At 45.1% G+C, this 16,290-nt stretch overlaps 1 protein-coding gene across 1 annotated transcript in view; it reads right to left on the bottom strand.

Moving 5' to 3' along the window:
• The window catches only part of LOC105560309, a 39,237-nt gene that overhangs the window by 15,009 nt on the left and 7,938 nt on the right, over positions 1 to 16,290 (bottom strand). Inside the window, exons 5-6 of the mRNA XM_012009312.1 lie at positions 15,525 to 15,613; positions 958 to 1,032 (exon numbers count right to left, since the gene is read on the bottom strand). Of these exons, the coding sequence (XP_011864702.1) occupies positions 958 to 1,032; positions 15,525 to 15,613 (164 nt within the window). The remainder of the gene's footprint in view (positions 1 to 957; positions 1,033 to 15,524; positions 15,614 to 16,290) is intronic.

Here is a 16,290-nt window from a genome sequence, read left to right as displayed (position 1 = left end):
GATTAGTTCTTGCAATCACTCAGTCTAGTTGTAATAATTATAAAACACTTCATACAATTAAACTAATATAGTTCATGTTATTTTTCCGATAAAGTTTGTGCAACTATTATTTATTAATTCTCTTAAGCATAAATTTAGTGACGACAACTATAAAATAGTTAATTAAACTATGCAAATAGTTCTATGACTAATATTTTTATAGTTGTCACCTATATAGTTGCCGTGACTAAAATTTTTTCTCTCTGTTGTTAACTGTCTTTTTTCCCCCACAGTATTCTTAATGTTTTCAACCATGTAAGAGCAGCACTGTACATATCGGGACAGCTACGCCGACTAGGCTGTAAATGACAAATTTTGAGCATTTCTTTCTATTCTGAGGAAAAATCGTGACTTTGACGTTAGAGCGAGCACGATCGTTGCTATTTTACATGGCAACGTGAGGTGTTCGTTATCCAGCGTTACTGCTTTCGAGCGAGATCGTGACATGTCAGGAGGATCTCAATGTGAAGTTCGCAACACGATCGAGGGCGAATTCCTGCGGACTTTCACCGTGCCGAAGGACGAGAGATCGGCGTAAACTGCTAAGTAATCACGTGGCTTAACACTATTGTTATCGATCCAGCCGATTCGGTACACCGACCGTACGCCGCATGTCCGCCTGACATTTTCGTTTCATTTCGCGAAGGAGTGACTTTGACACGGCGCCGTATAACCCGGAATTATCGTTATCTGACGATGAATACAATATACGGCTCGCTGCACATAAACGCAATGATACTGTCGAAATTGTCGAGTCATACCTTAATGTCTCCGCGATAAGATCGTTCAGGAGAGTAATACGCCGATCCTAGAGTTTTTTGCGGTCCTACATTGATCACGTCGATCGCGCCGAAAAAAACCGCCCGCACCATAGATCCTTAATGTTTTATAGATCTTTAATAATTTCTATATCTCTACCTTTGTTCGGGTTCTTGCTTTCCTCCTCCGTGTATTCTGCAATCTTGCTCACGCGGTCTGCTTCGTCATCTCGCGCTGCAACAAATGCACGGACTTTTATTTATCGTACACGGTGTCTAAGCATTATCGTATCAACCTTTAAGCATAGCATGTCGGTACGCGAAAGGGTATAACTTTGTTCACTGGCCGCAGCTACGATCGCACGAGAAATCACTGTCACTCTGTCGAAATAACGAGAGCAACCAATTGCCCGAGGGCTCCGACAAGCGAAGAAAAAAAATCAGATTGAAATGCATAATAATTCGTTTCAATCTTTGAATCATATTTATATCACATATGTTTTTATAAACGCGTTTGCGATTACGCGATCGGCGGAACTGCTCTGTGGATGACATATTAATTGAGGAAAGTTAACGGCGGGCCGCATAGAGGACTCCTGCGAAACAAGAGACGTGCCTAAAGAGGTCACTGATAATGAATCGAGGTAATAGTTTGTCGTCGGTGGACACAGCTGCACCGTTGACTCCAGTTGACCCGCACTTATTAAACACCAGATACACTGAACTGTGCATGTGCACCAAAGTGCCAAGTCCCTACGAAACTTTTTTTATATAACATAAAATTATCACAAATTTCGATGACCCTTTAACCCCCAAATAATAATTTCATCTTAATCAATTTTATTGCAACTGATAGGAAACTTCAATTCTTTTGAAATTTCTGCTGCAAGATCTATCATTTGCGCACGCACATCTCGCGTGTTCGAATGATCGCATTTGCGAAAAGTGGCCGGTCGTAGTGAACAGTTAGGAAATAAAGGAAAACCTGACTTTTTTTTTGCATTGCGTCGACGATGCACCGCATTCCTCGTCGGTGAACACTATGGCAAGCGGCGGCAAGCGGATTAGTCGCGCGATCTTAGTCGTAAAACGACTTCTTGTATCGCGGACGATTTTTCTTCTGTTCACGCGAGCTTAGACGCATCGTGAGTTTTACTCGAATTGTCTTCGTTGACATCCTAATATGGATTTACTTTAAAGAATGCCGCGCATGGCCATTCTAGCCACTGGATAAAAGTTAAAAGCACAGCACTGTTAACAGACGCAAATGTTGAAAAGTACAAGAAAGATCGCGAATTGAAACTTGTGTGATACGCGATGGCCTTAATAATCTCATATGCATTTAGATGTAATTAATTTCAAACTGAAAACTTTGAAGTTAACAGCGTGCAGTCTTTACCTTCTATGTTTCGTAATATTTTTTTACAATGGTCAATTATTTTCCGAATTATCAAAAAAATCTAGAAATATACGAAGAACGGTGGAAGGGAGAAGCGAGATAGGTACAGAAGGAAGGGGAGAAAGGACCAAGCAAAGTTCAGCGAGCCCAAGAAAGGCAGATGCACGGAAACTGAGCGAGCGAAAAAGAGAGAGAGGCAGAAGGAAGGAAGCAGAAAGAGCGAGCGAGAGAGCGAGCGAGAGAGGGCTGTAAGGAGCCGAAAGAGAGAAAAGGGAGCAACGAAAAATAAGAAGAGTGGTTCCCCTCTTCGGTCCGAGAGGTTGGGAGCGGGTGGCCTTGAGCAGGTCATCACCTCCGGCTGCGGTGGTGATGCTGCCTGCGCTGGACCATCTTAACTTCTTCTTCTTCTTCTTAACTCCTTGAACCGTCCTTCTCTCCTCCACCATCTCCCATCTCCTCTCCTCGCCAGCCTCTTCCTCCTTTCTTCTCCCCACGCTCATCTTTCGCTCCATCCTCGTTCCTTCTCTCTTCCTTACGTCTCATCCGGCTCGCCAGAGTTACTTTGTCACTCCCTCTCTTTCTCTCTTTCTCTTCCTACCCTTCTTGTCCTCTCTTTCTCGCTTCGGACGCTCTTTACACTTTCCTAAAGGCCTTCGCTCGGCCGCAGAAACAATCCGTTCGTGCTAACTCCGCTTCGGCCGAACCGACGTGGTGAATGTACATCGTGGTACCGAGAAGTCAAGAGCCAGTCGTACCAAGAAAAGTCCTCGACTCTTTTTGACTCGGAGAAATGCACGAGGCACTGCATACAATTCGATCCAATCTAAACATCCACCTTTACAGAAGATATGTCGGACGATGACACGGGGGGGAAACGATTTCTCCTGTCCGAACGCTATTTCACAGTACAACGTCTCATCGTATTTAATCCAGTCTCCTTCCTCCCGGAAAAAAAGGCGTCAGTCGTAATATAGCTGCTTTCATTATCGCACGCGCCACAAGATCGCGTACAAAGGCCGTAAATTATCGGGCGTGTTGCCGAGTCAATTCCGTGTCGTCTCCGCGACGGGGAAGGATCACGCAAATTGCGTTTGACAAACTGGATCGGTGGTAGTTACCGCCTTCTCGCGAGGCGTAATGATCGGCGCGTGGCTACGTGGCCGCACGTAAGGAACCGGACGTTACACGAGCATCGCGTTGCATCGCGAGAGATCGCGCAACCTGGAAAGGAATATTTCCAGACCGATCGGATAAAGTTGTAACGCCCGGGGTGGATTTTATAAAACGGTTAATGCGTGTTCTGTACACGCCGTGTCTAGCCGGTGATCGAGAAGCGCGCTAAGTCGTGTTATTTTCTTCATAGGTGCAACATTCCGACACTCGCTTCTCACGCTCGTCGAAAGTGCAGTCGGCACGCCGAGCCGAGCGCTGCAAATTGCCGGGCGTGACGAGGATTTCGTGTCGTTTCCGAGGGAAAGGATCACGCAAATTGGATTTGACACAGTGGATCGGTGGTAGAGACCCACCCCTCCCAGGATGTAATGATTGGCGCGTGGCCGCGCAACCACGCATGCAGCGCTCGCGGACGCGGATATAGCGGATTATGCACGTGCATAGACCAACGTTGGAGCCTCGTGCACTTCAATTCAATCTCAAGTTTCTCCTTCTCATTATCCTAACGAATATAATTACGTGCGTCTTGGGGTGCTGTCAATTTCATACGGTGTTCTCTTTCAAAAGTGGACTTTGTCCTTTTCGTGTTTTTTTCTTTCGCCGATGTAGAAACGAAAAGTCTCACATAATTACAGCTGTAGCCGGTGGGTAGGGAATTTCAATTCTATTGAGCAAAAAAAAAACATGTGTCAATATCTGTGTTGTAAATCGTATGTGAAAGAAGGCACGACGATACCTGGCGTTTACAATGGCGTTTCGGTGTTGCCGCGCCGAACAACGAACACGAAGGACCGGATCGTCCAAGTCGGTGTGCGGACTTAAGTGAATGAGGAAGATAAACATAATAATTACGGCAAATTGAGGCCTGCCACTGAAAACAGCATTGTGGCGAGCAGAGAGGAGGCGAGAGAAAGAAGCGTGGTCCGTGCGCGGGCCATGGCCGCTACGTGTATCGGTGGAATAAACGCGTTTAACGTACTTGGCGTGCCATCGCGCGGTAGCGTAGGTGAGCGAGGAGAGTTTATCGGGGAAACGCATTTAGACCCTACAGCCACCCGTGGGCTATGCCTACGAGCTCCGGAAACATTGTCAATTTATTAACGTTGTCCGTTCGTCCCAGACCATGTTTTTCTCAGAATCTTATTTTCAGTAGGAACCCTCGGTTTCCTTTCTCTCGCGATTTTATTCCTTTTCTTCCCGCCTGCGTTTCTCCCTGGCATGATTTTATTCCGGAACGTGGAAAGGCGACGAGAATAACCAAACGGAATCGCTATAATATATGCTCAGCCGGAAGCACGGTATTCACCGTGTGGGTCGGTACTCTCAGACGATACCATAAATTGCTCTAATCTCGCGAGCGGTAATAGGCGTATCCATTCTCGCGCCCGTGACGTGCTGGTGAGGTGGGAAGACACGTTGCACATGGTAAAAGAACGCGTGCTTTATTAACTCTTATCAGCACTTTTAACTTGTTCGCGAACGAAGCTACGCTGGGCATCGTCGAGCTTCGTGTCGAGATTTCTCATAGGTCTGGATAATCTCCCTATTGGAGAATCTTAATGCTTAACTGATTAGTCGGTGGAGCAAATGCACGTCTCTTATCGCAGCTATAAAACAGCTAATATTTCTATTTAAAGAACTGCAAGTGGGGGGAGAATTTTAACCGTTGTGTTTTGTATGCAATATAAAAAAATGTCAGTGTGTTTAGCGAACTCTTTCTCGGTATATCTGTAACGATTGTTGAAGAAAATAATTGCTACTAGAAGAGTATTTCAGAAGAGTACTTAAAATCATCTCTCTCTCTACTTGCAGTTCTTGAAATAGAAATATTAGCTGTTTTATAGCTGCGATAAGAGAAGTACATTGTTTCGAGGGATGTCTCATTTTTCGCATCGTAATTAAAATGTTATAAATTCTTGTAAAGACCATATAACGAATTAATAACGATTGAAAGGTGCATCGATTTCGATGAAGTAACGACCTCGACCTAGTGAATTACGTGTTGCATTCGGGAATTTAGCCCCGCGGCTGCGATCGAGTCTCTCGCATACCCGCGCCAGCACGGAGCAGTGAAGTTTGCTCTCGGTGATCGCGTCCAGGCCGGTTTTCGATGCCGCAACGCCGCGGGCTACTCGCCCTTTTTAGACCCTAAAAATAATCTCAAATAAAAATAACCGATAAAATTGCCGAGGTAGAAACAGCGTTTTATTGCCCGATCTCGAGATATCCTATTTTTGGTAGCACATTTCGAGGGAGCGTTGCGGTGTCGACGTACGAGGCGCACTTTTCAAATTACTTTGCTGTCTCCTTTTATTCCGCGATGGCGTGTGTTTATTTTAGCTAAGTACAGAAACCGCAAACGATGTATCTAAGAAGAGCCGACCCGCTCTCTTCTACGCGGCGATCTTCCGCCGTCGCGAATACCTACACGTGTATCTCGATGCACGCGATGTATAAGGCGCGCTGTTAGTGTAATAATAAACTCTCTTGAACGCCGCGGCATGGCTAACAGAATGTATCTTGCGAGTCACAGTGACTGACTACTTGGCGCCTGCACCGATAAACCAACCCCGTACTCGTACTCGTGCACGATTGTCGGCCGTGCACACGTTTAATACGTACGCTGACACTAGAGACGCGGACGATGAATGAGCTAATTGTGCTTTCTGATGAGCGAGACCCGTCGTCTCTTTTATCTCTTTTCCGCTGTGAATGACGTATGCGCGCACTTGCCGGCTGTCGTACGAAAAATCGTAACGCAACATCGTAAGTAAGATGGTTCGCTTTAAGTAAACGCTTGCGAAGAATCAAATTCAGATATGTAAAATTATTCTCTGTGGCTTAATGTACCGTTTTCTCTCTCAGTCCGGGTACACAGAGATATACGGAATCTGTAGCATCCACACATAGGAAGCAAGTTCTCTAATAGGAATATTTTAAGTCCGGACGGATTGTCCCATTTTCGGAGCGATTGTAAACAGCGGCACGTTTTGCGGCCTTATTTGAGCACAACGTGAGCCTAAACGTGATCGCTGAAAGAAAAAGCTGGACGAATCGACAAATACTGTGAGGCAGGTGTAGTCTATCCGCGACGCCTGCAGCTGCCTCTTATGGAGCCCTTAGCGTGCTTTACCCTTGAGGTTCAGAAAATATCACGGCGTATGCGTAACAGCTGCTGCATTTTTCTGTGGGTGGCGACCAGTGAAAGTGAGCCTTCGAGGTCGACGCCGGATATAAATTTCATTCTATATCATCTTAAGCTGGATAAACCGTGTGAAAGACATTCCAATGCGATACTTGTGAGATTTTAATGAGAGTTTGCGTTTATTTCCATCGATCATGGCATTTAAACGTTTCAACGATTATAGAGACGAATGTATTAAGAGAGAAGGGAATTTTCTTCTCACCCTTCAAGAGACTTTTTTAGATTCTCGAACCGAGAAACACATCCGATCCGGAGGGGAATCTTTTTTTATCTACAGGAAACACTGCATGGCTGGGATGTGTAATATTTCATTCCGTTAAACTTGTTTGAATTTGTTGCAGCAGTCAACGCTGTGCAAGTTGAACATTGATGTACCTCTTTAACCCGACACAAAAATGATTATACATTTCGTAAGATATACATATAATACAATGAAACTATTGGACAAATTTGATGTGTTTCGTGTACGTTCGATCGATACGTACTCATTTCTCACAGAGGAGATCCGGTGCAACGACAATTTTTATCCGAACCCTTAAACAGTGATTACGTTATTGCACGCGATTGAACCAAGAATTGATTGCAAGTTGATCACGAAGTACGTAGGAAAACTGCTGCTCTTGCACCTGGTCGCAGCAAGTCGCAATTTAAAATTCGATTTTGAAATCTGCATACAAACGACATGCTTAGCCCATTTAAGACAGTCTAATTTATCGCTGACATTAACTGAGATCGTGCCTCGATTTTTAGCGATTCACGAAGACCAATTGTTACCTCATTGCGCTACGGTCTAATGAACGTTCGAAGCCGAAGCGCTTCGCGAGTCAACCTGGTTCTATTAGCGCCGTAAAATCGGCCTTCCTCTGGCATTAGAGCGATTTTCTTGTGTACACCACGACAGGAGATACGCTTAGCGAAACTTTTCCGCGTCTTTTGTGTAACCGATCAAGTATTGTTCGCGGAATAGACAAAAGCAGAAAGCTTACGATTACTTTTTAAACTGGCAATATCATTAATAGCGGGCTTACAATTAAATCGAACTGACAAGTTTTTCATGAATATCTTACCGTTTCAAGAAAGAAATCTTTTCCTCTCGCTGCGTGGTCAAATCTCTACGGCTTATTGCAGTCCTCGAGCCTCGCGGACCGATTATACGTTTTGCACTCCGTCAAGGCACATGTTCGCGTTTGAAAACGGACCACTGTAAATGATTACTTGTAGGTGAACCATGAAAAAAATGTATCCACGCTACACCGAGCACGAAGAATATGTTTTCGAATCGTAGAAATGAGAACCGAGCGGCGCGCGAGAGCTTTCTTCGTTACGCTTTTCAAATTCCAAACTAAGGGTTTATGCTCCAATTGCTAAAATGTGCTAAATAGTATACTTTCGGCATCGGCGGCCTGAAAGTTCTTTGGAAAATTACTCCAAGTGCCGACTTTGTATCGCGGAATTTGCAAAGGGCCCGTAAGAGGAGACAAATGGCGAATCAAGGAACGAGTACACTCAAACGGAATTCGCCAAGAACACTCGATTCGAGCATAGGCGAATTATGGCAAGCATACCTAACACGCGAAGCGGAGCACACACGCGAAAGTCCCCGGAACGTTTTGACTTGAGAGCCGACGAGAGACTGGCGAACGCCTTCTGCCTTTGCTCGGGACGTCGCGCCGGGCATCCCTTTCCACCGAGCGGGACGACGCTTCCTTACCGGTCTCGAGGAGAGGTGCCTTTACTCCCGATAGGTTACCTTCGAGATAACTCGATAGCGCACCATAAATGCGCGCACGCGTGTAAATTGATCCGATAAATTCGCCAAGATTGCTAAAAGCCCGGCATTTCTTTGTTAATTAATGCGGCGGCTGACACCGGAGCACTGGCCGTCCGTTGCTTCGGGCGCTGTCACCTTCTCCGAAATTCCATCTTGATGGCAAGCCGCGACACTTTCGCGTTAGCTCGTTATGTGTCAGCACGTGATTCGCCGTATATAAAGATTCGTTGAAAATATCGCGTATTCTTCCTCGACCCGAGGACCATTCGTTAACGCTTCTATATTTACGTGTAGTTCCACTTTGGAATATGTAATTTTAACTTCTGGATACATGGTTTTCTACGCACTTGCGTGACGACACAGCGATCAGCGATCTATCCTTCGAATTCCCGACGTACGTATCGAAACGTTTTAGAAATACGCCACGTGTGATCTCCGCCGGACAAAAGGCCGTCTTTTCACTGTTGCGGTACATTTCGAAACCGAAGATCAAACGTTGATAAATCGATTTGCGATCCGCGGGGAGTCGCGCGCGCGCACAATACGAGTCAAATTGCTGAAAGACAGATTGCGTCTTACGTTCGGATTTTTGTTGTCCGGCCGAGTATGATACTTCCGCGTTGCCTTTCCGGTTTTAGAAAAAGTAATTTTTCCTTGTCACGTCTTGTAATCCCGCGTTTTGAATCATCAACTACCTTGCAGGAGCGTATACGAAAAGGGAAAGTAAAAGTCATTTTTTACCATGACACCTAGTGCAAGATGTGTAGGCTAGATTTTAACATAGATCACAAAAGGCCTTCCGCTCGTTTGAGCATCACTGCCGATGGTTTCGCTATAAGGCACGGAAATCGTGTGGCTGAAAAGAAGTAAGCTGGCCTTTGTGGGCTCGAATTTCCCCGAGTCGAGCGCGTCGAGGAGCGTCGAGGAGCGTCGAAGGGCGTGCGTTTCGGCTCGTCGTAAAGCGTAAAAGAGCTAGCTGAAGCGCACTTTATGAAAGCTCATCGCTACGCTCGGTTATTTCTTCACCGTGCGGGTGCATTCCGTGCGATACGAACGAAGGTATGATCCGACGCGGAAGTGTGACTTGTTATCAGATTTAGAAGTTTATAGACTATTCTTGAGAATATCGCGAAAATAACGTGTACCGTTCCACGCGCACAGGTACCGAAAATTTGTTGACCGTATCGCAATGCCGTCGTATTACGTAACAATTATTAGATTATATATTTTAATACGTTGGACATGACGTAACGTAAATGCAACGTAATATCAGCGAGAATTCATTAAGCGTTCCGCGAAGCGAAAAGCGGAAGTTTCGTTCTCTTTGCGAAATGAAAATTTCCATAAAACGAGTGCGAGTCCCGTAGTCGATGTCGAAAGGGCTTTCAATCCATTCAGTAGACATTTAACACTAGACACTGCATTTTCCCATTATTTGTAAACACGTGGCATGTAAGGAGTTACCGCTGCTCGGGAAATATTTCCATGCCGAGGTAGACATATCCTGGACAATAATGAACGCGACGATAATAATATTAGATTTACGCTTGTCAAGGTCTCGCTCGCTCTCGTATCGGCACAATCGATACAGTTCAATGAAAGGAACATTTCGGCAGCACGCGTATCGTGGATCTAGTTATTTAATCATTTATATCTTCAATTTATATCTTCTATTGTTATTTAATTTACATCTTGCCCATCTTCTCTTACTCACCATGACTTACCATTGTTCGCTGTAATCTCACCGTACCGTAACTTATTTCGTTTACTCACCAATATTATACCTGGTTTATTTTATTTTTATTTTTATTTCTAATTTTATTACTTTACAATTTAATTTATACATACACTACGTATTAGACTTTATTACCATGACTTACACTAGTCTACCGTTTTTAATTTAATTTATACTCGACTTATTTATTATAATTATTGTTTTATGTATTATGATTGTTGTTGATTGCAGTATTACTTGAAAAGGACCCAAACCAGGGTCGAAACGTTGTAGTATCTACTTAAATAAAGCTACTAGCCAGTTGGGTTGACCATAAGTCCCTGTTAGAATTTATTTAATAATCTTCGTAATCAACGATTATTCGCGCTGCCAAATGTATCTCGAACTGAACCGATGAATAAGTATTAAAAATGACGTTTCGATTGTATCTGACTCGGATCTTCGGCTTATTATAAGAATCGTTCGAACATGTTAGATCTCTGATCAGGCAACGATAGCACGCGTATGGTCGTAATGTTCGTTGAAAGATTGTTCATTATGAAACTTTTATGGATACCACCGTGCGCTCCTGATTGCGGCAAGATCGCGAGAGTCGCTGTGATCTTTATCGTTTTATTTAAGAGGAATAAAAGAAAACCTGCTTCTATCACGTCGTGGCATTTGCTCAAACGACGTGGGTTACAACAGGATAAAAATTCGCGCTGATTGCCCCGCAAAGCCGCGCCGCGCTCTAAAGCGCCGACGTCGGACCTTGATGGGCTCTGCGCTCATTTCCTGGATTTGTGTTTCAGCGTCTCAACTGGATTTGCAAACGCGGGCTACGGTCGGGTCAGCGACAAGTCGAGTCGCAACTGCACTTTCGAACAATCGCCATATTTTCAAACTGTATATTTGGTTAAAACGGACGTACAAAGTAATGAAATGGTAGAGCGATAAAGAGAAAAAGAAGGAGAAACAAATAGCTGGAAAAGTGTACTTGTTCAACGTTCGGGGTAACCCGACGATTTCACGGTAAATCGTTGTCGCGATAGCTGCTGTGCAGCACAAATACTATGGGAACGTTTCGCGGTTCACACTGCTTGCGTAAAGCGGCGTGTAAACTGGATGTTACACAAACGATCAACACTCGAGATATACCGCGGGAAGAAGATGTAATTTCACGTTTATTTATATCCGAGCAAACGATTAAACTTCTCCCGGCGCCGCGGCGTGGAAGTGATCCGCTCGTTCGTCAGCTTCGCAGATCGATCTGCATCTTAAGTATGATGCATCGTAACTAATTATATTGACGTTGGCGTACGGCGTAGCGCTTCCGGGTTGCCACGATGGAATGTCGTCTCTCGGATCTTGGATCTTGCGTCCGATATGCCTACGTGGACACATAGTAGATCCTTTCAGGCACGGCTGACCTGACTCGACGAGCGACGTGTCTGTCCTCCCCTCGGCCGATCTCGCTATGCGAATAACAATAACTGTCTCTTCGGATACCGATTTTCTCGAGTGCTCGTGCGCGATTCGCAAGCGTGGCTGATCTGATGTTAGGACATAATGCCTATCTGCTCCTAGTAAACGCGCGTAACGTAATTCATGACTGGTTTCCATTTCCAGAGCCGATCGTAATCTTTCGTTCAACGGCCGCACTTTGTTGAATTCGTTGATACTGGTCGATCTTGAAACGGGACGAGTCATCTTTAGGCGGTTTTACTGCGTGCACCGTTCGAGCTGGCGCGATGGAATGCAGGCTCGCTCGCGATCGGATGCATTCGGCGTACTTTGCGAGTCAGATCGAACACGATTCTTTCGGCACGAACGTGACAAAACGTGACCTGGTTTCCGCCGTGCGATGCAAACTTCAGTTAAAATGAAATGTTTCCAGAGTATCGCGTTCCTATTCGCCAATTTTTCAAAGAGACAAGGGGAATTCAATTTTACATGTGCAAATTTATATAATGAGGAAAACTTTGAGCAAAACGAAACCTTGCGGTGCCTTGCGTCTCAAGACTTCTAAATGTCTCGTTCAGATCCGTTATTCGGTATTAATAATCCGATTGTAGTTTTTTAACATACATATCCGCGAATGTTCCACTGAATGTTCTGAATGGCGAATAATTTTCTATAAGGCCGCGAGATTAGTCCGAATAAAATGTTGCCTGGAATTTATGCGCATTAACATTTAATAGAAAGTATTCAGTATCAATATCTACTAATTGATCCGACGTCGAAAGCTCTCCTCGGGGGGGGTTCAAGACTAATCATCGCCCTTTGCAATCGCAAATTGAAACGGGCGTCGGATCGCCTGGGAAAGGTCGGTCTCCTTAAGAGCCGGTCGTTAATGCACGGTTCGGTTGAAATTATGGAATGCGCTTTTCGTTTGTGTATTTTTAAGTCGGACAATTGTGTGGCGTAGGCAAACGAGTCTTCCGAGTCACTTCACATCAGATCGGTGTTGCGATGAAGATCTGGAACGTGCGGTACGCACAGTGGCATGTTACATTAAGGATGGCAATTTTTTATCTTCCATTACTTGAGGCGACATCACAAGATCGATCTATCTTAAACATTTGTGCCATCGTACTGTTTTTTTTTAAATCGTCGACTTATTAACGTTTGAATTAACTCGAGTGGACAGATACTACTCCCGAACAGAATATTGATAGGAAACCGTAGGCAATAACACAAACTGTCCACGTCAGATCTGCCAAGACAGATCGGGGCAGAATTTCAGCTTCGAAAGGAGCCGAAAGTGTTGCCTTAGAGAAAGAGCTATCGATGCCAATCTAGTTGAATTCGTATAGGTGTCGGCCGCGTGACATTTGTTATCTTTGGGTCAGTATACTATACGCATACGGGCCCGGTGCCGGCGCGCTGGAATGCCGTCTTCTGCGATCGCGCACGTACAGGCGCACGTCAGTACGCAAGTATGCGTCAGAGATCGCCGTCTCTTCGATTGGAAGTGAACCAAGTGAAAGATCTCGAAAAGGAAGGCGATTAAGGGGGAATGGGACCTTGAGCGCGGTCAGCCACTGGAAGAGCTTCGGAGGCTGAAGACCGTGGCTTGGGACGCGGGCTCGCCATATTGTTGTGACTAGTAAGCTTTGCCAGACCCCCGATCTCGAGACCATCCACCACTTACAACAGGCGCGTGTGCGCTGCTCGCGGCGCCGGATCGATCGTAAATGTCGCGAAACAATACAGGATACATGATAATTAACGGAAGACTTGGGCATCGTCGAACCAATACAATAGACGTATTCTCGTTTGCTTATTCTGTCCCGGATGCGATCGCACAGTCGTGCAATGCTGTGATTTGAATAATGCACCGCTATCAAATTGTTAACGTCGCGATCTCGCGTGTTTGAAGAAAAATTCCGGGAATTTTCAATTCGTAGAAGCTGCAACGCTAATCTCACTCAGCAGTTAATCCCGTGGAAAGAATTACAGCTTTAGCAACTCGTTTTCTAATATACATAGCTTAGGATATCTTTGCCTCCAGAGCCACCCGGCATACCAGTATAGTGGCGCGAGATGAAAGATTCTCAAGAGTCAAACGTAAAGTGACGCAATGTATTTTCACTTGGATTCGCGCACGGCGAAACGGTGTGCGTAATGAATACCGTGAGAATTTTTACGGCTTGATATTTAACGGGGGTTGAGAAACGAACGCCCGCCGATTCGTTGGTAAAATGACCGGTTGAAACGTTGCCGGCACCCGGCAATCCGAAGGCGCCTGACCGTAAAGTCTCGCGTTTAATACGGGCCTCCGCGGACGGCAGCTTCGATTGTTCGTTAGCAATCCGCGCGAGCATCGCCTCCGCGCTCGCTGCCAGACGATTCTCGAATTATTCTTAACGGTTTTGTTCTCACACCCACCTGGCCGGCGGCCGGGAATCCACATTCGAGCCGTGCCGCGATTAGAGACCGCGTCGACGGAATTTCCTTATTTCCCGCTTTGCACAAAGCGTCCGGCTACGGTAAAGTCTCGGGTGAAGATCCGCCGATACACTCCTTATCGTACGATTCGCTTCGGGAATCGTGCAGTTCGAGAGAGAGAAAAAAAAACACGAATAAAAAAGAAAAAAACGGACGCGGCAAAGACGATGTCGAAATCGTCATTAGAAAATTATACGTCGCCTCTAACGTTGGAGAACGTCTAACGTGCGTGATCGGCGCATTTCTGGAAAAGTACTGTGCAAATTAATTATTATACGAACGCTTATTATTTCTCATTATCCGACCTCGTAATTCCTTCTATTATATAAACTATCTTTTTCCTTCGGGCTTTTCCCGACAGCTGTGTATTCATTAACTTGGAAAAAGGGACACGTGAAGTGTGCGAGAAATACCGTATCGCGAATGGTGGATTGTTTCTGATGATATACCTCATCGAGTGCGTATCATGCGCGAATTATTACCACCGCTCGATTTCCGGTATTTCTATGGCGAGATTACTGTTTTCTCGATCGGTCTACGTTGGCGGAGATAGACATTTTTTTTCCTATCAACTTCTTCTGCGGCGGTAGAAGACGAGTACGTGATAACGTATCTTTCTTTAAATAGTTTTCTCGAAGAGCATATATTACGCAAACAGGTATCTCATTGAAGACAAGTGCTTTCGTGTCTGCAGAAAATGGTGAAGAGCCTTTCTGATGTGGTGTTTGCGTAGAAATAAATTATAAGGGACAAGAACCCACAGGGGCGGAGAAAGATAGATAGATAGAGAGAGGGAGAGAGAGAGAGAGAGTAAGGCATCAAAAAAGGTCTCGATTAAGATCTCGTGCGTAATATCGCGGTTGCGAAGAGGAAACGCGAACGTCTAGTCATCCGCGTGAAAATACCACAGAATGCACGTTGGTGAATAAGAATTTCTCCCGGCGAGGAAGGCGCGCCGCTACACGCCTTTGTCTTGATTCGCGACCTGCCTCCGTTTTGAATGCATTCGCGCCCGCGCGAAACCGGAGAGCTGCATGGGCGCGTAACGCAAGGTGATTAATGCGTAACCTTTATAAAACTCGACGGTGACGTGCCGCGGCAGCGTGGGCGTGTGTACCGGGTGTCCTCCGGCGTTGCGCACTCGAGCGTTTTTCGGAATTTTTTTTCCACGATAGCTGCCGCATTCGGCAAGTCGAGCAAATCGTGACATTTCTCGCTGGCCGACGTATCAGTCGCGGAAAATCTAAGACACTGGTGACGCTATCGAAAGCAAAGTCAATTAACTAATTAGCGGCTCAAGGTCGCTCTGGTTGGCGATGTTAAATTTTTTTACGCAGTTGATCTTAATGGGCGCAACCGCCTGATTTGTTGCCTTTTGCTATTAGCGAGCGAATCTCTAATCGTTCTGTGCTGTCCTCGCATTCTTCCGTTAATTGGATAAATTGCGGTTTTATTGATTCAAATCATATTTCGAGCTTTAATTAAAGTTTAATTAGCGTATTAAACGGACTTACCGTTTTTAACGAACGTATCTTTCTTGATTGCAGGAGACGAGTCTTCCGGTTTCACCGCCAGCTCGCTGGAATCATTCGTGTCTGCGTTGCTGCAACAGGTCAGAGGCAATATCTTTTCTTAGTTGCTTATAAGAGAATAGCTGCGCCTTTTCATCTCGTCTTATCGGATTGCGACGGAAAACGAATACAAAAATTAATTTTAGACAATTAAAAGATTAATATGTCGTACAACCCGTTACACGCGCGTACGTTTCAGCGCTAGAAAAACCTATTAAAAGATTTAATAAACAGCAATTGCTGTTGGAATGGTTTGAGAGGTGATTGCAGCGTCATGCAAAGAAGGAGAGATCGCTTTTCAAAGCAATAAGCAAATGTCGAGCATTTGCATGGAGGCGTTCACCTCGTGGGACGGCCGAGTCGAACGGCTGCTCGATTCTCAGTAATCGACAACCCTCTTTTCTATTCTTGGTGAGGTCAATTAACCTTTTCTCCATGTGCCGCGCACGGCGGGTAACCCATATCCATAAAGAAAGTGAATTAATTTCTTTTTAAAGTTCATTCGTTGCGCGATGCTGCGTCAATGAGTTTTATAGCAATCTGTTCCCCGGCACAATTCCCACTTTAGCCGAGCAATTAATTGCATATTCTATTCGAAATAAGCGAAACAATTACGGCTAATTTTATACAATGCATATGTATTCACTTTAATTGCGTAATAAATTTCGATACAAGAATTGAAATGCACCGCGGTGGAAGTGGGTGGAAA

The sequence above is a fragment of the Vollenhovia emeryi genome, unplaced genomic scaffold (genome assembly GCF_000949405.1).
Source record: "Vollenhovia emeryi isolate VEMERY1.0 unplaced genomic scaffold, V.emery_V1.0 DF939233.1, whole genome shotgun sequence".
Taxonomy (NCBI): domain Eukaryota; kingdom Metazoa; phylum Arthropoda; class Insecta; order Hymenoptera; family Formicidae; genus Vollenhovia; species Vollenhovia emeryi.
Note: the sequence above shows the minus strand (reverse complement) of the source record. Positions and strands in the feature narration are given on the sequence as shown.